We start from the raw sequence: 22,975 nt of genomic DNA, 5'->3' as shown, positions 1-22,975 counted from the left end.
TTCTATTTAAAACCTGCGGAGCTGTTTGTTCTGAAGCTGTGGCTAGCTAGCTGGTGGGGCTCTGGGTGTAGCAGCGGTCCTTGTCTGGGGGAGGGAGGGAGGGCGGGAGGGAGGGAGGAGTCAGTCAGGGCAGAGAGGAGAGAGAAGAGTGGAGAGGATAGGAGACAAGACCATGGCTGGCTGGCTAACTGAGAGAGGCAGGGCTGTTTAATCTCCACAATACCGTCAGATGGCTTTGACAGAGCGCAGGCACCAATTAAGGCTCAAGATTAGGGGGGCTTTGGACTTCTGAAAGCCGGTCGGTTTTTTTTTTTCGTTTTTTTTTTTTTTTATGGTTCATGTCTATGCCAGGATTCTTCCCCAAGCCACAGTCTTAACCTTACCCCTCCCCCATCTCTCTGTAACCAGTTCCTCAAAATTAGTGCTTAACCTGGCTAGACATTGAGAAGACTGGATTAATTAGGCAGCTCGTGGTGTTTTTTTTTTTTTGGGGGGGGGGAGGGGGGGGGGCAGAGAGGAGAGAGGACCCTTATTAGCTGACCAGTGAGGTGGTGGAGGAGTGCAGTGGAGTGGATGTGTGTCTGACTTCCTGGGTGACCTGACCGCTGCCATGGATGTGGACCCAAACTGCATGGCTAGGGGACAGTGCTGCTCACACCCTCTGAGCTGGAAGGTAGGGCAGGACAGGGCCACTTTTTCTAGACAGTGTCTGTTGTACTCAAAACAAGAGAGTTAATTGGCTGCTTCCAGAGATGTGGAAGTGCAACTTCATGGCAGACGGTGTCCCATTCACTGTGAATTGGTGGACAGCTGGAGATTATGTGCTGTATTTCTATGATATCCATGCATTCGATACCTGTGCAGGTGTTTTTTAATTGGCTTTGTGAATGCAGTAAGAACCTCCAGCAGGGCTGTGAAGGAGTTATCCAATTTGTGCAGTGAGTGTGCTGTTGCGGAAACTCGCTGTTGTTCTGCTTGTGTGTATCTGTATGTGTTTGTTTACATGAAGGCCCAGGCTTCCTGGTATGACCCCCCCACACACCTCCCCTCCCCCAACACCTCCCCTCCCCCAACACACACACACACACACACACCTACACACTCACACACTCCCAAGCACACAGAGACAATGACAGGAAGCACATTAGCAGGACCTCTATTGTATCTCCCCATATGTCCTCGTTTCCTGTCAGGCTGAGGGGCTGAGGGTGAGGGGGGGGCAGTCAGGGGTCCTGGTGGGAGGACAAGCAGAGACCCCCCTGGAGCTCCTACCCTCCGGTAGGGTGAGGAGGGAGGGAGGGAGGGCGGGTGGTCTGTCTGTGTCTCGCTCCAGGCACGAAGAGCCATAATCCAAAATCCTTCTGCTGCCTGTCTGCGTGACTTTGTAGAGGAGCGTGTCTTAAGTATCTGAGGTCAGTTTTGTGTTTCCCCCCAGATATGGGCCAAAATATATTGGAAGGAGAGAGGAGAGAGTCCCTCACCCTTTGCAATGGTACAACAAACAATGTCTACTTCATTGCCCCTGTGATTGTAGAAACAATGGCCTAGGACACGTTGCTGTCTGCCTTAGGTGTGTGTGTGTGTGTGTGTGTGTGTGTGTGTGTGTGTGTCTGTGTGTGTGTGTGTCTGTGTGTGTGTGTGTCTGTGTGTGTGTCTGTGTGTGTGTCTGTCTGTCTGTCTGTCTGTCTGTCTGTCTGTCTGTCTGTCTGTCTGTGTGTGTGTGTGTGCGTGCGTGCGCGCGTGTGTGTAGTGGGCAGAGCTTTATGTTGTCACTGCCGGGCAACTGCCCTGGATGGTTGGTACTTCCACCTGTCTGACACCCCCCCCCCCCATCTCTCCAGGTGTGCCACCACCCGGATTGCCAGGACCTGAACAACAAGAACCCCCTTCACCTGTGTGAGTCATGTGACTCACGCTGTCACCTGGATGACACAAACAACATGCACTTTGACCGGCATCCCCGCTTTGACCTGCAACCCCAAGGTAACGCTACACACAAAGACCAGAGACACTATAACAACTGGTTCTGAATGTGACAGCTGCATTAGAAAGGTTTATCTTCCATCTTGAAAGAGGGAAAACAAGTCAACACATTTTTGAGACCACATGCTAAAACCTTGTCGTGTTTCCCCACGCTTTGATTGTATCATGAAATGGGTTTATGACCTTTTAGATAAGCAACTCCCCGTCAAGTAAAGATGGCCTGATGTGAAATGACGTGCTGCTCATTGACCTACTCATTGATAGTTAGGGTTTGTCTGTCAGAGCGACTCATTCTCTCTGCGTCATGGTGACTTACAGAGCTCAGCAGATGAACCGTTTCTGAATTTCCTGTCACATTCAGTCTGGTTTCCTGAACACTGGATCAAACAGATATGATATTTAACAGACTGTGTGTGTGTGTGTGTGTGTGTGTGTGTGTGTGCGTGTGCGCGTGTGCGTGCGTGTTGCGTGTTCCCACCCCATAGGTTCCATCCTGGCCCGGAACGTGTCCACACGCTCCTGTCCCCCGCCCACCAGCCCCCCCTCTGACCTGGAGGAGGAGGACGAGGGAGGCAACGACCGCGGGTCAGTTCAGTCACCCACTCCTAACGTCAATGCTCTATTACATCATCACAGTCACCCACACTTATGTAACACGGCCCATCATCATGACACTCGTCGCTTTCATTTGAAGGAGAAAAAAAAACCTAGGCGACCGAGGAATGTCCGCACTGTCGTCAGTGAGGTTTAGTCAAAGTGGTTACTGTACGAGTGAGTTAGGACTCATCCACCGCTTGCGGAGATGACATCTCATTAAATTCCATGGGTTTTCGGATTCATTGTCTGCTGTTGAGTTGATGGTACTGACTTGAAGCGTGTGCGTTTGCTGTTGGTCTTCCAGGGAGCGTAAAGCTGGAGGGATGAAGTTGGTGAAGAAGAAACCACGCCGGCGACACACTGATGTGAGGTTTGATACAGTCAGGGGTGCGACAGAGAAATACGACTGAAGGAACGACTTTGCCACCTCAGTTCCCATTGAGTGCGCCTTCAGCGACGACCGTACAATATTTTGTGGAAAGTTGGATTTTAGGATAATCCTAAATGGCTGTGGGCTCCATGCAGATAGATAGACAACAGAAAACAGACATCATTCTCAGCACAGGCACTGTGACTTCTGCTGATAACTCTCACAGAGGGACTCCTGTATCTCTCCAGCACTGCAGCGCTGCAGCCAGGTCTGAACTCACTACCACTGTGTCTGTCTACCGCCCCCTGCAGGACCCCAGCAAGGAGTGCTTCAGCCTCAAGTTCGATCTGAACGTGGACATCGACACAGAGATCGTCCCTGCTGTGAAAAAGAAGACCCTGAGGTGAGAGGAGAGGAGAATAGCACTGTGAGGGAGGAATAGCAATGATTCTGACACCTGATTTATGTCAGTCTTCAAGGTTTACTCTGAGTTTGTCCGAGTAGTGGTTAAAAGGGTAAGCAACATTAGTGTGAATGGAAGTGTTATAGTTATCTAAAATCTTGCATGAATAGTCTGTTTTAAATAGCAGGCTATCTGTTGTGTACGATGGTAATGTAGGGTATTGTGTCTGTGTTGACCAGTGTGACATCTTGTGTGTGTCCTGTTGCTCCAGGGAAGTGCTGGGTCCTGTGTTTGAGAGGAAGGGCATCGAGCTGTCCCGGGTCGACCTGTTCCTGGACCAGTCCAACACTCCGCTGTCCCTCAACTTTGAGGCCTACCGCTTTGGGGGCCACTATCTCAAAGTAAAAGGTAAGAGATAACCGCTCAGGGGAGGAGAAGCAGTGTCTATTGCCATTACTGCATCTTTGTTTCCCACGTATGCTGCAGTGAATCCACCTCCGTTCATTGATGTCTGTGTGTATTTTTTTTGTTTTTTTTTGTACAAATGGTGGTGTATGTGTTTACACTTTGATCCCAGGAGTGCATTGAAATAAGTTGAATTAAAAAGACATCTCTTTAATTACGATGAAAGAAAATATAATCCAGTCATTTGGCCTTTTTTTTTTTTTTTTTCCCCAAGTGTTTTACATCTCTTGTTACCCAAGTGTAAACAATGCCTGGGTGGGACAGATGGCAGGGGCTCTGTTTCCTGTCACTCCCGTAATTCAGAGGAAACTGTACAGGGCGTCCCCCATCTTGGATCCCAGCAAGGAACTGTATCTGTAGCAGCTGGTGGATCAAAGGGTCATACCAACCCTGTCATAATAGATCTCCCGTGCCACGACAAATAACTATGTGCTATGCTGTACGTTTCAAACACACGCTACTCTTACTTCTTCCTCTCAGCCTGGAGCCACACGGCACACACAGGCATGCATACAGAGGTCACCTCCCTCTCAACAATCCGCAGCTGTTAGCATACCGTCACCTATTCTCTTCTGTTCTACTCTATTCTCTTCTAACCTTGGCCCTTGTCAATCAAATTCATTCTTATAGGGGGATATAAGACTCTCCTTCCCCAAAAAAATGCTGTATCAAGTGGAACCGGTCCCACTTTGCATTGGGTCCTGAGTTGTTCCCTAGGCCAGGTTCGCAGGACCTGTTATGGTTAGAGCTGAGGACAGAGACATTCAACAGGGAGCTGATCCTGCCTGTTTGGTTCCTCAGCACGGCCAGGAGATGAGCTGAAGGTGGAGCAGGGGGTGAAGGACCTGCGTTCGCTCAGTCTGCCCAACATGAAGCCCTCAGGGGGGCAGAGCCCCTACATCCTTACCCCGGGCAGCGAGAAGGTGGAGCACGGCTCCCTGGGACGCCGCGAGAGCGTCGACCTGCTGGTGAGTAAAACAGCAGAAATGTGAAATGCCTGGGATATATGTACACAAACAGAAACCCAGGTGAATACACTCAGCCAGACACATGCACAAACACTTAAACTTTGTCATTTACACCAACCCACACACACTCCTAACATTCATCTTTGAAGCCTCATGAAACTCTCCCCTCCCTTTTTCTCACTCCTGATCCCATGATGCCTGTGGTCTATGTTGTGTGTCTGCCTCATAATCCAGTCATTGCCTCATGCTCCATTACCTTTATCTGTCATCCCATTGGAACACTAGAACCCTTTCCTCCTCACCCTTCCCACTGTCACCCTATGGGTTTCCTCCTTACCCTCTGTGCCAGCCTGGCCTGTGATAGAGTAACAGCTCTCTGTTGCCCTGGTAGACTGATGACCTCACTCAGGAACAGGCCGTGCCACTCTCTGCAGGAAGTGGTTACACTGGCAAGGAGGAGGGTTGCTGAAAGAGGCCGTCTGCTGGACCTGATGAATAACTTGACCCTGGTACTAGTCTGGGCTTAATACTGGGCTAGAGTCATCAGGTTCAGCCTGAGTTAGATGACGTCTATACATGATTGTGCCCTGAAGTAATTCTCTCACTGAGTGAGACCTAAACCTAGTGTTTTCTCAAGGTTGGATTCAAGTTTGAAATGAGCTCTTGGTTGTGTGCCACGCATGGCAAACTTGGCTTGAAGTAAATGAGGTGGCGTCCTTTTACACCGGACCTCTGAACGACATCGGCAATTGTGTTCTCAGTGCAACAGCAGCAGTTAGCTAGTGTTATGCTCTTTCCCTCTCTATATCTGTGCACACTGCCTTCAAGGGTTAGTAAGTGGCCTGTGTGGACTAGCCCTCTCCTCTTACCCGGCAAAAACAAGTCAGCAGGTGTGTGATACGCCCTGAAGGCAAGTCTAGACCCACTCACAGTGAGGTTAGACAGGGTTGCATGTACAGTCAATGTGGGTATGATGTCACCATAGCTGTGGGCTAGGAAACAGGTAGACGCTGAGAGAGAGAGAGAGAGAGAGAATGAGAGATCTGAGGTTGTTGACACAGCACTCTACCGCCGTCTGCGGGTTCTGTAAGTAAGAAGTCTAAGCCAGACTGTGAGATAAACATGGGGGTGGCTGAGGAGGAGGCGGGAGTTGTGTGTCATCCTCCCCACTCCTGTCTTTGTTGAGTTAGTTTATTGCTGTTTCATGAGTAGATTCATGAAGCACATGTCCCCATTCAAGAAGAAATATAAAAAGAAATGTTACCTGAAATACTTTTAATATTCCTGAATGTTTTGAATAATACCTGAATTACCAGACATATTACCAGGGTTATTTTTTCTGTATGGGTTGCCTACTTAGCTTAGACTGATACAGTACACTTGTGTTTTCTATCCTGACTAGACCCAGAGCAGCAGTCCTCACCCTGTCCTCAAGGGGGAGATAAAGAGTGAACCAAAGGTAATATACACACACTGAACCTCTCAGGAGCCCTACATACATGCAGATCTTTTGGCTGTACTATTATCACTGAAACTCTGAGATTAGGGCATTGGGCCACACGGTATGCCAGCATCGCACAGGTTATGTAACAGAGATAATAGGACAAGACATTAGACTTTTCCGATTAACTGTCTGCAGCCCTTATTAAGGATCTACGGTACTGGCCCTTCAAAGCTGGAATGTCCGCTCCATACCTAACCAAGGACTTTGCTCAAGTTAGTTTAGATATTTGCCCTAGCGACAGAAGATACAGCTTGGCATTATAGTGGATTGCGCCATGCTTCAAATTTAAGGGCAGCCGGATGTCCTTTTTCTTGTAAAAGCCTACTCTGTGTTTGAATGGGGTATTTCCTGTTTATTGTGTTGTATGAGCTAGACCAACGGTTGAATTACTGCTACTGTAATTTGTCAGAGTTGGATTATCCTGTGCTGGCCGATGAAAATGCAACTTCCTGTTTAAATATAGGTTTCGGGTACTGTACTCCCTTTTTCCTGAGAATAGAAACTTTTCGGCAGGATGCAATCACATGTTTTACAGTGAGTAGTAATAAATATCAAACGGACTGCTGCCCTTATGGCCATGTGATTCACAGTGCTGTGATCTTTGAACTCTTTGAATTAGGTCTTTATGTAATATGCTCCATTGGTTGCTATAGAAAACCAAATACAACATTGCAACTGTGGGTCATTACCATTGCAGTAGATACACTCACTCACTGGGAGGGAAACAGAGCCCAGTCTGACTGTTAAGGAACTGGTCTGACCTTAGACTAGAAAAATTGCTTCAGTGTTTGTGGAAAAGGTAATGTTTTCTCATAGCAGCACACTATTATTGTTTGCTGTCTCCTGTGTCTCGTAGAATTATTTAATTGCATCAACACAATATGAACAGTATAAATGTCTACCTATGGTGTAAGTGCAATGGCCTCTGTAAAGTGAGACCAGAACAGTGCAGTTGATCACAGATGGGAATCTGATGGAGATGTTCAGGTTCCTTCGATCCCCTCCACACACTCAGACATGTCCATGTGTATGAGGTAAGTCCTCAGGTCATACTGACTGACAGAGGCTCAGATGACCAGCCCCCTTCCCTCTCCACTGTGTGAACCAGATCCTGAGTGTAACTCTCCATTGTGACATAACTAGAAGGAACTCTATGAAGTGCCTCCTAGCTGCAGCAGGTCCACTGGGGCTCATGTTTCACCCAGTATTGTGGTCTGGCCTAGAGGGATCTGTGACTGTGATGGTGACTGTGGAGCTGCAGTGGCCTGAGGGAGGACTTTTCTCACACGCGCACTCACACACTCACACACACACACACACACACAAACACACAGAGTTACCATGTATTATTTCGACTTGCTTAAACGGTCATGTCTCCCATCAAGCACCCCTCTCTAGGCCATGGAAAGGTGGTATTACCAAGGTGACATCAATATCCCGGCAGACTACAGTAGTGATTGTTGCTCTTAGCCAGGTTCAATTAATTAGCATTTAATTAATTTCTGGCCGTCAAACCTCTGTGTGAATACACAGTGACAGTGGTCAGTTTACGCAATATGGCTTCCAATAACAATAGGTGAATCGGAAGTAGTCACGTGTCTTTGTGGTACCGATATCAGAGGGGTGCTGCAGTGTGATACTGGCTCGTGGAAAAACACTGACTTCTTCAAAATGGTGTGAGCCTGAAAAGCTGAACCCATTGTTGTTGATCAGCCAAAACATAAATAGTAGGGAACAATAGTATGTATCATACAGTAGTTTTCCAGCTTTGTCTGTTCAGCGTAAATGGGGATGTTTGTTTGTTTATGTGTAAAATAGTGAAGTCTGCCTGGGCAGGCAGGGTCGAGACTGTGTTTGCTCTACAGGTGTGGGAGGGGCTAGCAGCCTCTTGAATCGCATTGGGGAAATAGTAGGTGTATGTGTGACTGACAGTAGGTGGAGCTGTGTGTATGCGTGTGTGTGAGAGAGAAAGAGAGACTTTGTCTGCAGCAGACTGTGTGAGGTGTGTGTGTGGAGGCTGGTGGAAAGGGAGGGAAGACACATGCATTGACACAGTGATTTTATGATCTCCATGTGATCGTTGACCGACGCTTCTGACTATAGCTCAGCTATACTGTTCTGCTAGCAGAGGAAATCGTTCCACTGTGCTTTGGACACCTTTGGATTTTGGTAACCTGGGTTAGAATGTTGACATCGGACACGTTTTTCGGATCGCCTCAAACCTTTTGGATGTAGCATCCTACCCTTCGATTTTTGGAATCTGGACTTCACTCCGTAGTATTCCGTTTGGAGAGAGAAGGGCTGTTGAGGGAGAATGGTGCGTTTTGGGCGCCTGACCTCCTGGCGTAGCTGGGACCTGGGCCTTGAGAGCCTTCCAGAGGTGCCCTCTGACCCGACGCCTTCACCAACGGACTGCAAGGTGAGACAGACGGGGCTCCCTGGGGTCCACATCTCTCTGGCTCTTGACATGCTGGCTATGTTGAGACTGAATATCGGATGAGGAAATCCCATTGTATACTACTTTAAAACTCAACACTGACATGTTCATTCTTGTAGATTAGATTAGATTTGGTGTGTGTGTGTGTGTGTGTGTGTGTGTGTGTGTGTGTGTGTGTGTGTGTGTGTGTGTGTGTGTGTGTGTGTGTGTGTGTGTGTGTGTGTGTGTGTGTGTGTGTGTGTGATAGAAACAGTGTGCTGCCGGAGGGGCTCCTGTGACATGTTTAGAGTGCTGGTAGGTGCAGTGGGTCAGTGTTATCTAGGCTTACCTGGGTGGCATTGTTGACTGATTGACGGCTGACTCCCTCCGTCTGAAAGCTTCTTTGTTTGTTCCACTGCACTAGCATTACATTAGGGGTCTGATTCTGGAGCGAGGCCAGTGCGTTCTACTGGCCCTGAAAACTATGCTATGTTGACCAATGGGGGTCACACTGCATTCCCAGCCAGTGAAGCGTAACGTGTGTGTGTATGTGTGCGTGTGTGTGTGTGTGTTTGGTTGTGTGGTTGTGTTTGCGGGTGTGTCTCAGTGTGTTCAGGAAGGTTAATATCACACTGTTTTCCCATCGTTAATCAGCCAGCCTGATCAAGGGAAGCTCTTATCTGGTAAATAACATCGACACAGGCAGCAGAGGGGCGGGAAGCGGAAGAGAAGGGGGTTGCTGCTGCAAAACATTCACCTTTAATACAATCCTACCCTCTCTGGAGCTTTTCTCACTTAAAGATTTTTTTTTTATAATTTTTTTTTTACTAACAAACCAAGGTTAAGACTACAAATGGTTGTGATAAGATAAGCAGGCAGGAGCACGAGAGCTGATATCATTAACCTGGCCGCTGACTAGCTCCACTGACTGCACCAGGCCTAGTTCCCAGGACTGCCAGCCTCCAAGGAGGCAGAGTTCAGGGTCTTGTCTGGTACTGACGGGGGGGCTGACAGACAGGGCTACACAGGAGGGCAGGCCAGCCAGGAGACACTTGTAAACATAGGGTGGAATCCTAACTCGAAAAAAATCTGCGCACGTAACTGACATTTCAATAAATCTTGTTCAAATTCATGTCAATGGGAAAATTGATTGATGTCGTTGATTTGACTTAATGCGCCCAGATCTCAAGTTAGGATTCCACCCTCTAATGAGATGTGGTTAGTGAGGTGTGACTGCTGCAATTAAAAGCGAACTTTCTTCTGGAAGTTGTGAGAAATGCAGACAAGCGTATTTTTAGATGAGCTTGTTAAGTGTTCTTGAGAGAGAGGTGTGTGCTTGGTCTTATCTAGGAGGAACAAGCACTAAAACAAGACCCAACACAAGAGTTTGCCTTTGGTCAATAATGACCCTTTGTTTCCTTGTTATGATCATCCAAGAATGCATTGGGGAAAGTCCTGTGGACTTACAAGATTATTGGTCTAAACCACAATAATGCTGACCCTAACCCATTTTGCCATCAAGTCACTGTGGTTTAACGCCAATTCATTAAGACATGCTGTTGTTAGCTCTTTGCCCTCCTGTTTTCCTACATGTATTCCTGCTGTTCTAAAAAAAATCTATGCTAGTAAGTGCTTTGTAGTTTCCCATGAGGCTCTTCCCATGCATCGGTTGCAGTTTGAGCATTGCATGTACTGTCCTGTCGTATAACTTTCATTTACTACGGGGGAGACAGTTGAGAGGAAGGCAGTTGGTCTGGTGTGTTTACAGAGAAATGCAGTGGTTTTGGAGAAAAGGAAAAGGAACAGGAGGATGGGGGGAGAGGGGGATTGTTGTGTATCATGGGGGGGGGTGGGGGGGTGTAAGAACAAGGAAACTTGACGTCAGAGGCGGCTAAACAAAAGGCGAGCCACTAAAGGAACAGTTGGCATCTCTGAAGCACCAGGATGTGTGTTGGAGCCGGAGAGCCCCGCAAGCTGTTGCTCTGGCCCCGCCCTTAATATGCAGATCGACCCACTCCCCCCCCGCCCCCCCAACCCCCCCTCCACTTTTTATGGAGCCCCGCCCCCTCTTTCCTCCCCAATACAATGGGGCAGGATCCTCCTGGTTGCCATGACATCAGGCCAGTGTCTGTGTGAAATGTAGGCAGGCAGGCAGGCTCAGTCGGCGGGCTTCACCTCTCAGCGTCAGGACAGCGGGGCAGGGATATCGTCGGCGACACGGACACACAGAGTTCAAAGATGAGCCCCGCGGTGCTCAGGGTGTAATCAGGGCCAGCTACTCTATCATAACCAGGAATTATTCATCTAGAGCAGGACGGCTAGCCTCAGAACTCCAGGATCACTTTTTTTTGATGGGCAATAATAACTCATTGTTGCAGCTGTCGGAATCTTGAGGCTTGCCTGTGTTAGTGAAGGCGTGTATGTGTAGACTGTATGCATGCAGGAGAGACAGCGGGGGTTGAGAGAAGACAGCAGCTGCCTCCGGTTATGGGCTGCTATCCATGAGTCCCACTGAAGGATTAGGATGGTTTTTGTTAGCTTTGACATGCCGCGGGTTTCAATGGTGAGTAGCCTCCTATACTGCTAATATGATGGGAAACTGTATGTGTGAAACTTAGGAGAGCCATGCCTCTGTCTGCACTTGTCAAATAAATTAGGCGTTGTATTGACTTGTCGATTAAAAGACATGATAATGTCTTTTCATCAACATTTAATGGCATTTTCAGTTGTTTTGTTTGTAGAGGCTAACTTGTCTTTGAAGGTGGGCAACGTGCCAGGACTTTGTTTTGTACTCATTGTACCTTATTCTCATGATTTAATTTAAGAGACAATTGGAGATGTGTCTGATGCACTGTATTCTCTCTGTTGGTTTGATTCGGTTTTATTTGACCCTGAAAACCCTTGACTCCAGTAACCCAGTCAAAACCCAGGTTGCTCATGACCATGCCCCATATCTGTTGCCAAAGCATTCCTGTGCTAAGCTAAGAGGAATTTAGCCCCTCTATTCTATCCAATGAGCTGTTGTCACTGACCGAGGGTCCAGAGTCCCCCCTGTCCCCAGAGCTAGGACACTTCCTGACACCTGTGTCCTTGTCCTATTGGCTGAGATCCCCCCCCAGAAATCCCCTCATGGTTGGATCAGAGCAGAGGTCCACTAGTTTCCCTGCTCAAGCAACTCTAAATATAGTGGAAGGGAAATTTGCTAGTCATTTGTTCCTTTTTCCCCCTCTGCTTTATTCCCCTATAAAACAAATACTGAGGAGCAACACATCCACAATATATAGTCAAACCTATTCTGATGGAGGAGAAGACTGTATAACTTTTTTTTTTCAAAGTTTGTTGCTGTATGAAAGCCTCTAAAGGACCTCAAAAGGTAACACAATTTGAATAGCATTGTTTTCCCTATTTCCTATTGTTGTTTTGCTCCTGATCTAGTGGAAGTTAAGTTCTCCTGGGCCATTACTGTGTACCATCATGTTGTTCTCTGCAGTGAGATTGATTTGCTAATGCTCTTTTTTTCATGGGGAAATGGGAGTAAGTGACCACTGCTTACCTGCCACTCTGTCTACATTCTTCAGGGGACATGACTCAATGTTTTTGTCTCAGAGATATCACCCTCTCCAACCGTCTGCCTATACACTGTTAAGCTAGTGTTGTGGTTGTCTGGACCGGGGAAAAGGGAAACAGGCATGATTGAAAGCATTTGATAGGATAGAGGTCAATACCCTGGAATGTATGTTCCTCTCTGTGTGTGGGGGGGTGGTGGGGGGTCGATGGCCCATGTCTCTCGACTTAGCGACTCCTCACCAGCAGATGAGTGACATTCTTATGGCCAAAAAACAACATGTTTGTTTGGTTTGCCGACGCTCGTAAAGTGAGAGATTGCGTTTGTGAGGAGGACGCGCGACAAGGCCTGCTGACAGGGTAACAATGGTGATGGAACAATGGAGAAGTTCCAGCCATTCGTAACATTACAGGACAACGTCTTCCCTCCTTTTCCCTGTGATGTAATGGGTGTTCGTACGCTATGAGGAAGTGGCATTCCTTCCCTCTCCTGTTTGTGTCTGGCGGACCGTTGGGATGGTTTTAGCACTTCTGCTGATGTCATTCTCCACTCAGAAAATCCCCACGATTTCCTGTTTATCCTGTTCAGTCTTGAATGCTTATATTTCTTCTCCTCATATCTCTCCCTTTCTGACGTTTTAGTTATTCCCCTCCAGCCAGGTGATGTCATCATTCAGACATTTTTCTAATAACTTCTACTTTTCTGTTTCTCTTTCTTTCTCTGCCTCTCTCTTCCTATTGACGTCATGTAAACTCTCTCTCTCTCTCTCTCTCTCTCTCTCACTCTCTCTCTCTCTCTCTCTCTCTCTCTCCTCACTCTCTCATGGTCTTTTAGGGTCAGGCGCGTCGCAGAAAGAATATGACAGAGTTCCTTGGGGACGCCAACATCCCGTCCCCGGACTCACTGGCCCAGCTGAGCGGCTCTCTGCCCAGCGTAGGACCTGGTCCGGACAGCTGGAAGAACCGTGCCGCCAGCCGCTTCAGTGGCTTCTTCAGCTCCAGCGCAGGGGCAGGGGCCTTCGGCAAGGTGAGGCAACCCAGCAGCCTAGGATACAGAGTTAGATTTCACACAGCCAGAAGCTGTAAAGATCCAAATCACAAACTTTATTTGAGCTTCATTCAAAACATGTTGATACACTTCGTAATAGTAGGAAGGTGAGATGCCCCATGAACACCAGAAGCGAAGCTAGTAGAGGGGTTGAAGGCCATATCCACTCTACCCCCAGTGACATCATTTCCCTGTCTTTTTGGCTGGAACAGCCACTTTCCTCTAAACAAAGAAGCGCAGTGGCTGATTGTGGAAGTAGTCTGGAAGAACAAAGCCTTCCATGATTGCAACATTCTATTCATGTCAAATATGACCATAGTAATGATAATAATAACTTTCCACAGACAAAAGTATGGAAAGTACGACATAGGCATCTGAAATAGCAATAATCACTAGCCTTTTATCTCCTAGCCTAACAAAGCACACACACACCCCCACACACACGCTTGCATTGTCTTTGCTGCTCTGAGGTCACATCCTACACAGTAGCAGATGTCAGACAGGGAAGGCGTCTGTCACTCACATGTCAGCTAACAGCTCATCTCTATTCTCCCTGGCTGGCCTGTACCCCTTCAGGGCCAGGGCAGGGTGGGCTCCTCTCCCCTCCACAAAGCACAGGGCCAGACCTCCAGATCATGTACCCCCTCCAAGGGACAGCCCCCCCCCCCCATCCCTTACCTTCCCTATTGTCTAAGTGATCTCAATGCACAGGCCTCATTTTCATAAGTACACAGGGCTCCCCTGACAGGACAATAGCCTGGCTAGCTGTTACCAGTGGCCCGGAGGGGGATCTTTATGCTAATGCAGGGATTGAGCCCCACTTACAGTTTGAGTGTAATGATAACCTCCATTATAAAAGGCAGTGAAAGAGCGTGTCCCTGGCCTGCCTCTCTTCTCCCTATGGTGCCGTTGACCTTGTCTAGAGGGGCTGTAAAGGCCTGTGAATGATTTCCTTGCAAAGCAGGAAGACGAATACTCTCTAATGGTCCATGATCTATCACACAACCCCCCCGCGTCTCCTCCATTGTTGCAAACGATGCGTTCCCAGTAAGCACGTCTATATCTATATATCTATATCTATATCTATATATATGTATATATGCCATTTAGCTGACGCTTTTATCCAAAGCGACTTACATTGCAGTGGGTGCATACATTTCAGTATATATGGTCCCAGCAGGAATCAAACCACAACCTAAGCGTTGTTAGCGCCATGCTCTACCAACTGAGCCACAGAGGACCACATCTGGTGAAATAAGTATGAGTAACAGTGAAATAAGGGTAAATATGAATAGTTTTGATCATGTCTGTGTTTTCTGTGTTGTCAGGAGGTGGACCGTGTGGAGCAGCTCCAGAACAAGCTCCACTCGTACACATTGTTCGGGCTTCCCAAGGTGCCCCTGCAGCTCTCCTTCCACCAGGACTCCTGGGAAGAGGAGGAGGAGGAGACCAATCTGGCCCTGGAAGACAGCTGGCAGCAGCTACTGGACAACCCTGAGGTATGGATACACATACACACACACACACGCACACGCACACGCACACACACTCACATTCACACACACACCTCCTAGGCATGCTCACAGACACTTATTCACACTCACTAGGGCACAAACAAATTTTAATTTGGCATTTTAATCCTCACCTCAAAGATTCCCACAGGTGATGAATGCAATGGCATTTGCTTAGCCCCACAAGAATGCACCCTGCTCCATATAATAAACTGTCCACGCCATCAGTTCCTGATTCAGTTTGACAGCCCCGCCCATCCGGACACATTCTTTCCCAGCAGCAGGCAGATAGAGAGAGCGTTTACAGCCATTATTAAGGTTAATGTGCGTTATATAAAAGGCGCCACAACAATGCCAGCAATGTGCCGCCACTTCCCAGGACCAGGCACCGCCTGCTCTCTCACCTTTTTATAGAGGTGTGTTGAGGTAATGAGGCCAGATAGGCAGTGGAATCACATTATTGCCATACCTTATTCTCTGTACCCTGCCCATGACTTAGTATATACAGTACGCCCTACCACTAACCCGGGTGACTGAGTGATGTGAAGAACCTGGGGGGGGGGGGGGGGGATAACATCACCTGCTGTGTGATTGAGTGGATCAGGGTCTGCAGGGACTAAAGGTCAAACCAAAGCAACTCAATCAATGTTCGATTGATCTCTAATCTAGTTGATATTGGGGGGGTTTTTCTTTCACATAATCACATTTGTTGCCCCTCTGAATGGTATCTGATTGGCTGTTACCGAGCAGCAGTCTGGCAACAATACAGCGACCACTCTGTTGATGATGATGATGATACAGCAGTTCTTAGTGAACGACATATTCATATCCACCCGAACACATACATTCAGCCACCCCATTTACACCGGCACAGAGTCCAGATGTTTACGGTTAGCGTGGTAATGACAGTGATGTGTTGAGTCCTTTGGAGCGCGCCTCCTTATGACAGTGATGTGTTGAGTCCTTTGGAGCGCGCCTCCTTATGACAGTGATGTGTTGAGTCCTTTGGAGCGCGCGCCTCCTTATGACAGTGATGTGTTGAGTCCTTTGGAGCGCGCGCCTCCTTATGACAGTGATGTGTGTTGCACAGTGTACAGTGTGGCTCTTATCGTAGTACTGAGTGTTCTGAGACATGTAAGGATGTTCTATCATGAGTCTGTATGTATTATCTCATGATTGGGAGGTCACAGATGGGTGTGTGTTTTAACTCGTGTGTGTGTTCTTGTGTGTCAGCAGACATTGACCAGGCGCCAGTTCCACCAGCAGGAGGCTATCTGGGAGCTTCTGCACACTGAGGCCACCTACATCAAGAAACTGAGGGTGATCACTGACGTAAGTACAGTACTGGACTACTTCTTAACACACGCGCACGCACACACACACACACACACACACACACACAGACACTATTTGTTCAGGGCCAAGTGAACTCATGTAAATGAGTCCCACTAGTATTCCATGTCCCAGTGGTATGAATATGAACTCTGTGAATGTCCCATATTGAGAGCTATTTTTCCCATCCCTCCGCAGCTGTTCCTGTGTGGACTGCTGAACCTGCAGGAGAGTGGTCTGCTGACGGAGGTGGAACCTGCCAGGCTCTTCAGTAACATCCAGGACCTCGTACGTCTGCACACAGCCCTGTGGAACCAGGTCATGCTGCCTGCCTTGAAGATAGCCAGGCAGGCCAAGACACTCCTCAATCCTTCTGACCTGCATCACGGCTTCAGGACGGTGAGGAAACCACACTCACTCACACACACACACACACACACACTCACATTCTCCCTCACATTCTGTATCTCTGTATCTCTAATATGTGTGTGTTTGTGTGTGTGCAGTTTGGTGCCAGGTTCAAGCCCTACATCCGCTACTGTATGGAGGAGGAGGTCTCTATGGAGCACATGCGCTCACTGCTCAGGGACAACGAACTCTTCAGGATCTACGTGACGGTGAGTTCTAGTCAGGCCGCACTCTGTCATCTGTCTATCCTGGCAGTTTACGCAACACTGTCTTACCCAACCAACTCTCTTTGTGTAAACTCAACCAATATCAGCTACAGAATTTGACACTGGTGTCTCCTGAATGTTCTTCACTTCCCTACGGTATGACCCTTAGCTAACTCATTGTATGTGTGTGTTTCCATGCAGTGGGCTGAGACCCATAAGCAGTGTAACCGTCTGAAGCTGACGGACATGCTGGCGAAGCCCCACCAGAGGCTGACCAAGTACCCCCTCCTGCTGAAGAGTGTTCTCAAGAAGACGGACGACACGTCAGCCCGCGACGCCGTCAACAGCATGGTGAGAGAGGGAGAGGGCTAGTGGTAAAGAGAGGGGGATAGAGTGGTAAAGAGAGGGGGATAGAGTGGTAAAGAGAGGGATAGAGTGATAAAGAGAGAGGGATAGAGTGGTATGGATCAGATAGCATCGTAGCTTCAATAGAACTAGAATAGTACTCTACTTGTTTGAGTATGAGTGTGAGGGAGACATTTTGCATGTGAGATTGAGCGTGTGTGTGTGTGTGTGTGTGTGTGTTCCTCCTCAGATAGCATCAGTGGAAGGCTTCATCAACAGTGTTGACTCCCAGATGCGCCAGCGGCAGGATAAGCAGAAGCTGACCACCATCTCCGGCCGCATCGACTCCTATGAGGCTGTAGAGGGCAGCAGTGAGGAGGTGGAGAGGGTGAGCGCACGCACGCACGCACGCACGCACACACGCACACACACACACACACACACACACATTCAATGACTGAGTCTCAAATGGCACACTATTCCCTATGTGCACTCAATGTAAAAAAAAAAAAAAAGAGAAGGTGATGTTTCAGATGGCCCAATATTCACACTGAAGCTCGCTGCTGGAGATGACTGTGGAGTTGCTGCTAGGTTTGGTAACACTTCTCTCCTTCAACCCCTCAGATCCTGAAAGAGTTCAACCGCTTCGACCTGATGGCTCCCATGAGCGGGACGTCCCCTGATGAGGCGCGTCAGCTGCATCTGGAGGGAGCACTGCGTATGAAGGAGGGCAAGGACAGCAGGGTGAGACTGGCTGCTGGGATCCTAACTGCTTATAACTGCTTATAACTGCTTATAACTGTCAGATGCTGAAATGTTTTTAACCCCATGGCTAGCTGAGTCATTGTGGCTATATTTAACATTAAACCCTGTTTTCCATATAGCACAATACGCCAAGTAGTGCACTATGGGAAATAGGGTTTTTATTAGCACTGTGTGATAAGCACTGTGTGATAAGTCATTGGGGTGGGGCCCACAAAGATTGACTTGTATCCCGTGCCCGCCTCAGATGGACGTGTACTGTTTCCTGTTCACGGACCTGCTGCTCATCACCAAGCCAGTGAAGAGGGTGGAGAAGGTGAAGGTGATCCGTCAGCCCCTCCTCATCCACAACGTGGTCTGCAAGGAGCTCAAAGATCCTGGTGAGTACAGCACCAGACCAGCATACTGTACAGCACAGAGCCTTAGGAGTAGGTAGACATCCCCTAATCACTGATACAGGATCAGATCTTTTGGTTCAGTCCTCAAATGGTGAACCTATAGTATTTGTGAAGGTGTAATCTGAGCCCAGATCTGTGGTTAGGGGCAAACTTCTCCCTGGAGGCGACAACATCTACCTCCAGCTGAGCCCACATTAGCTCTGTTTACTTAAGGAAATACCATGTTGACTCTCTACTCTGTAGGTTCATTCATCCTCATCTACCTCAATGAGTTCAAGAGTGCAGTGGCAGCCTACACTTTCCAGGCCAACAGCGCCACCCAGGGGCGAAGCTGGATAGATGCCATCTGCAATGTCCAGGTAGGACAGCCCAGTCCACATACATCTACCCATATGACTAGAGCTGGATGATGATGTATCATTGGTGGATTAGATATCATGATTACATACTGTATGTTCAGCGCGCACTGTAAGATGCAGCAGTTGTGCACTGTCTAATCAAAGTGTGTGTGTGTGTGTGTGTGTGCACACAGAACCAGCTCCAGAGACTTCGCACTGAGGAGGTCCTTCGACAACAGACGCAGCGACGCCTAGAGGGTGAGGGAGAAGAGGAGGACGAAGACGAGAGCAGCAACTCCACCACCAGCTCCCCCTGCATGCAACACAAAGACCAGCAAAACGCAAGGTACAGTGCTACACCACACACTGATCTGTCGGGAGGCCTGTGGATGTTCAACATAGTCTCCAAATGATTATGTTCGGAGGGATCGTTTATGCAGACCAAGAAATACGGTCTGGGGGGTGGTATTATCTGGCTATACTGTCGTTTGACCACCTGCTTTGACGTACGATACTTCAAAAACTTAAGATACGTTGCCTAAGAGTTATGTGAATTACGATTTGTGTGGCGGTTAGGCAGTATTAGACATTAACTTAGACTGGTTAAATTTAGGCAATAACTTTGACTGGTTAAGATTAGGGTAAGTTGTCAGAGGAAGGCATTAGCAAATATTAGCACAATAAAAAAACAGGTGTCCCCAGCGTGATTCGAACCAGCAATGTTCGGCTTACAAGTTACCACACAGATTGTATTCTTTGGTCTGCAGAAACAATCCCCCCGAACGTAATAATTTGGAGACTGGATTGGGATGTTCATCAAAAGTATCCTTGCATGTACCAACATTGTTTTTTCTAATATGTATTATTTGGTGTCTTTCTCCTCCAGTCATTCGGACGGCTCCACTGAGACTCTCTCAGTCATGGACATAGATGATTCAGGAGGGCACCAAGACCCCCTTGCCCCGGACACAGACCCAGGAGAACCCTCAGAGGGAGGCCCTGACTCAGGCATAGCTACCCCCTCCACGGGGCCTGATACCCTCCACTCCCAGTCTGCCATCCCCCAGGCCACTCACCCTCATCCTGACCCAGAACAGGAGCAGGAAGCGGGGCAGGAGGATTTGGAGCAGGAGCCCCAGTGTCGCTCTCTCTCCATGGACAGTGCTTATGGTACCCTCTCCCCTGAGTCTCTGCTTAGAGAGCTGGGCCTGCAGACGCGACCGGGCCAGAGCGAGGAAGAGGAGACTGAGGAGGATGAGAGAGAAGGAGAGGTAGAGCAGGAGCTGGAGGGGAGGGCAGAAAAGGAACTGGTAGAGGGAAAGGAGGAGGAGGAGGAGGAGGAGGAGGAGGGAGGAGAGGAAGAAGAGGAGGAGGAGGATACAACCTCATTTGGATCCCAGCTGTCAGTAGCCCAGTCCCTGAAGCCTCGGCGGCGCCCCCCTGTGCAAGCTCGTCTACACTGCCTCCAGAGGCCCTCCAGCCTGGCTCTCCTGTCCCGCTCCGAGGACAACCTGCTACAGCGCTTGCAACACAACACTAACACCCCTCTCTCCAGGGCGCACACACTCAGCCCTGAGGCCCAGGACCAGGCACCACACAGGAGACCCGAGAGGGCTGAATGTCTGGGCCACAGTAAGAGTCTGTCAGAGCTGAGCCAGGAAAGCTTGGAACTGTTTCAGCTTGGAGCTGACTCTGAACAGCCTGACAATGACTATCTGACCATGAGCATGCCCTCTGGCATGTTGCGTGCCACCCTGAAGAGGGCAGAGGCCAGTAAGCTCCAGAAGGCTCTGGTGACAGCCTGCGAGGGCAGTGGGAGCCAAGCCAACAGCAGCGGCTCTGACGGGGAGACAGCACCCTCTGCCTTGCAGGAGGGGAAGTGTGAGTCAACAGCTGGAGGACCGGAGGAGTCGCCACCGCCCAAAAGCAGGAAGTCTCCAGCCCAGCAACATAAGAAGCTCACCTTAGCCCAGCTGTACAGGATACGCACCACCCTGGTGCTCAACTCCACACTCACTGCATCGTAAGTCACAGCCTGTTTTTTTTACACATCCCTTCCTATCGCCTCCCCTGCAAAACTGAATCAAGGAGTGTGTGTTCTCTGGGCTTCTGAATGTGTTCTCTGGGCTTCCGTGTTTTTTAGTAGCTAGATTTGATTTTGTGTTACTGCCTGGTGGACACAATTTAGCTTACTGTGGATGTACTGTATGTGGTGGATCGTGGATGGGCAGTCAGTGTTTAGCTGTGAAAGGTTGATTCTTAAATTACTGCCAAATGAAGGTCACTACTAGAGGGACTTCTCAAGCCATAGACTATAGTTTCATATTATGTTCAGACCTTGAATCAGTTTTACAGTGTAAGGTATCAAAGGCATTGGTGTAATCAATTGTGTGTGTAACACTCTATTGTGTGTTTTTGTTCTAGGGAGGTGTAACCACTCTGCCAGACAACCGACCAGTGGCGTCTGGCCATAAAGTGGAACCACACTTGTTCACAGTGTGCGTGGAGGGACTGAATTCCTTGTGACACAAATGCACTCTCTCAAGCTGTCTTTTCCCCTTCCCATTGCCTTTTGGACAGTGTCTGCACAGTTTTGCAGTTGGGACAATAACCATACTTTTTGCTGTTGCATTTGGTTTCCGTTTATTGCATGGAGGGGAAAGGCAGGGAGACATTAACTGCTTGCACTTTGTAATGGAAGTAGCATTGGGAGGGCGATTAGGCCAGAACCTTGGGGCGGGCTGGAGAGATTCTGGCGTGGGGTCAAACCCCTCCCCTGTGCTCTTGACACTGACAGCAGGGGACCTCTAGGCATAAGTCTGCCAGCTTCCAGGACTCTGCTCTGGACTGTCTGGAGAAGGTTGGGTGGCCCCAAACACTCTTACTCTTGATGAGAAGAATGAGGCACGAAAGTCTGAGCTTTCTCTCCTAAAATGTGGTTGAATTGCAGCACCGAGGATATTCTGGTATTTATACTACTCCTGGTTTGCTTCAAGAGAAGAAAACAATAAATATTGCACAATTGTATAGAATAGAAGAATCACTAAGGGGATGAATTTACATTTACAGTGCACACATTGAATTTATTGTTTGCTGTTTGTTTGTGTGTGTGTGTGCGCACGTGTGTGCACGTGTGCATGCATTTGTGAGTGCGTGCTTGTGCGTGTGTGTGTGTGTGAGAGAGTGTGTTCACTCATCTTATAGGTATGTCTGTGTGTGAATGATACATGGTCCTGACTGAACCAAAATAATGTCCATCTCCTGTGAACATGCTAACATGCCCAAAGATGTAAGACCTTAGTAGCCAGTAGATTTCCAACTAATGGTGTAGCCTTTTCATAAAAAAAACAGTGATCCAGCAACCATTATCAAGTAGAACTTATGCTATCAATTGCTGTGTATTTTCAAGCTTACACAGTTCATGACTGTTTCTTCCAAAATGGTTGCATTTAAGAATAGCTTAGATATAGAATAACTTCTGGGCTTTTTATTTTCTACTGTGCTGAAGTCATATTTTTCAGTCGTGGTATGAATTAATAATGAGAAGATGCTAATATGGTTTTCTATGCTCACTGATTAGAGAGAAACATGAACCCTTGGTTATGAATAGAGAATGGGTGAAATGGAGTTGAGGAAACAGTACTGCACTCAAATCAAAAGGTGTGAGCATGCACTCAGCCTTGATAGAACAACAGCAGTATATGAGTATTCAATTGCACCATTGAGAATGGGGTGATAGTATCAGAGAGAGAGAGAGAGAGAAAGGAAGAAGGAAAGAAAGAAAGAAAGAGTGATCCACACTAAGTAATCCATGTCATCAGCTTGGAGCACCTTTTGAGACATTGCATTTCTTTGTGTTTCTTTATTTAATCCTAGTAACACAGTAATACAGTAAGAGACTGAACAATGGTTTGGATTGGATATTACTCTACGTGTGATTCTACCCAACTGTTTTTGTTGTATGACCTTTCCTTCACACTAATAGTAAGAACTGATTTGCCAGGCGAAGCATTCACCACCTCAGTGAACTAATATGGTCATACTGACACTCAGCTTGTTCACATTCATGATTTATAATACAAGTCCTCTGAACTCTTCCTTTCCAAATGTGGCCCGAACCAAATAGTTTAACATCTGTTTACTTCAAGTTTTGTTTATGTGTTAATATTTATTAAGCCTGCTATGTTTTATATATAAGATATTGTTTATATTGTTTGATTTCATGACTTGTACATTTTATGTTGGTGTAGTCTTAATATTTTGTTTGGTTTTTCATATCAGGCATGAATCTGCTATGAACCAAAAAATCATTTGTTCCCCCTTTCAGGAATGTCTCTTAAGTGTCTTACAAAATAAA

The 22,975-nt window shown here is 47.9% G+C and overlaps 1 protein-coding gene across 5 annotated transcripts in view; it reads left to right on the top strand.

The window, feature by feature from the left end:
- The window catches only part of plekhg5b (pleckstrin homology domain containing, family G (with RhoGef domain) member 5b), a gene marked incomplete at its 3' end in the record, with an annotated part of 49,860 nt that extends 26,885 nt beyond the window's left edge, over positions 1-22,975 (top strand). For 2 of the 5 annotated variants that reach the window (XM_083675148.1, XM_083675151.1), the window contains 20 exons: positions 1,842-1,983; positions 2,469-2,568; positions 2,885-2,945; positions 3,262-3,353; positions 3,625-3,761; positions 4,620-4,786; positions 6,189-6,245; positions 13,106-13,297; positions 14,647-14,817; positions 16,066-16,161; positions 16,360-16,560; positions 16,668-16,778; positions 16,977-17,126; positions 17,371-17,508; positions 17,745-17,864; positions 18,130-18,262; positions 18,524-18,639; positions 18,813-18,964; positions 19,505-20,641; positions 21,043-22,975. In XM_083675148.1, the coding sequence (XP_083531274.1) occupies positions 1,842-1,983; positions 2,469-2,568; positions 2,885-2,945; positions 3,262-3,353; positions 3,625-3,761; positions 4,620-4,786; positions 6,189-6,245; positions 13,106-13,297; positions 14,647-14,817; positions 16,066-16,161; positions 16,360-16,560; positions 16,668-16,778; positions 16,977-17,126; positions 17,371-17,508; positions 17,745-17,864; positions 18,130-18,262; positions 18,524-18,639; positions 18,813-18,964; positions 19,505-20,641; positions 21,043-21,052 (3,483 nt within the window). Of the gene's footprint in view, positions 1-1,841; positions 1,984-2,468; positions 2,569-2,884; positions 2,946-3,261; positions 3,354-3,624; positions 3,762-4,619; positions 4,787-6,188; positions 6,246-13,105; positions 13,298-14,646; positions 14,818-16,065; positions 16,162-16,359; positions 16,561-16,667; positions 16,779-16,976; positions 17,127-17,370; positions 17,509-17,744; positions 17,865-18,129; positions 18,263-18,523; positions 18,640-18,812; positions 18,965-19,504; positions 20,646-21,042 lie in introns of those variants that run through there. The other 3 variants (XM_083675150.1, XM_083675149.1, XM_083675152.1) reach the window with 3 other exon arrangements.

This window comes from Argentina silus, assembly GCF_951799395.1.
Source record: "Argentina silus genome assembly, chromosome: 8".
Classification (NCBI taxonomy): domain Eukaryota; kingdom Metazoa; phylum Chordata; class Actinopteri; order Argentiniformes; family Argentinidae; genus Argentina; species Argentina silus.
The sequence above is the reverse complement of the archived record's forward strand: the minus strand, read 5'-3'. Positions and strand labels throughout refer to the sequence as shown.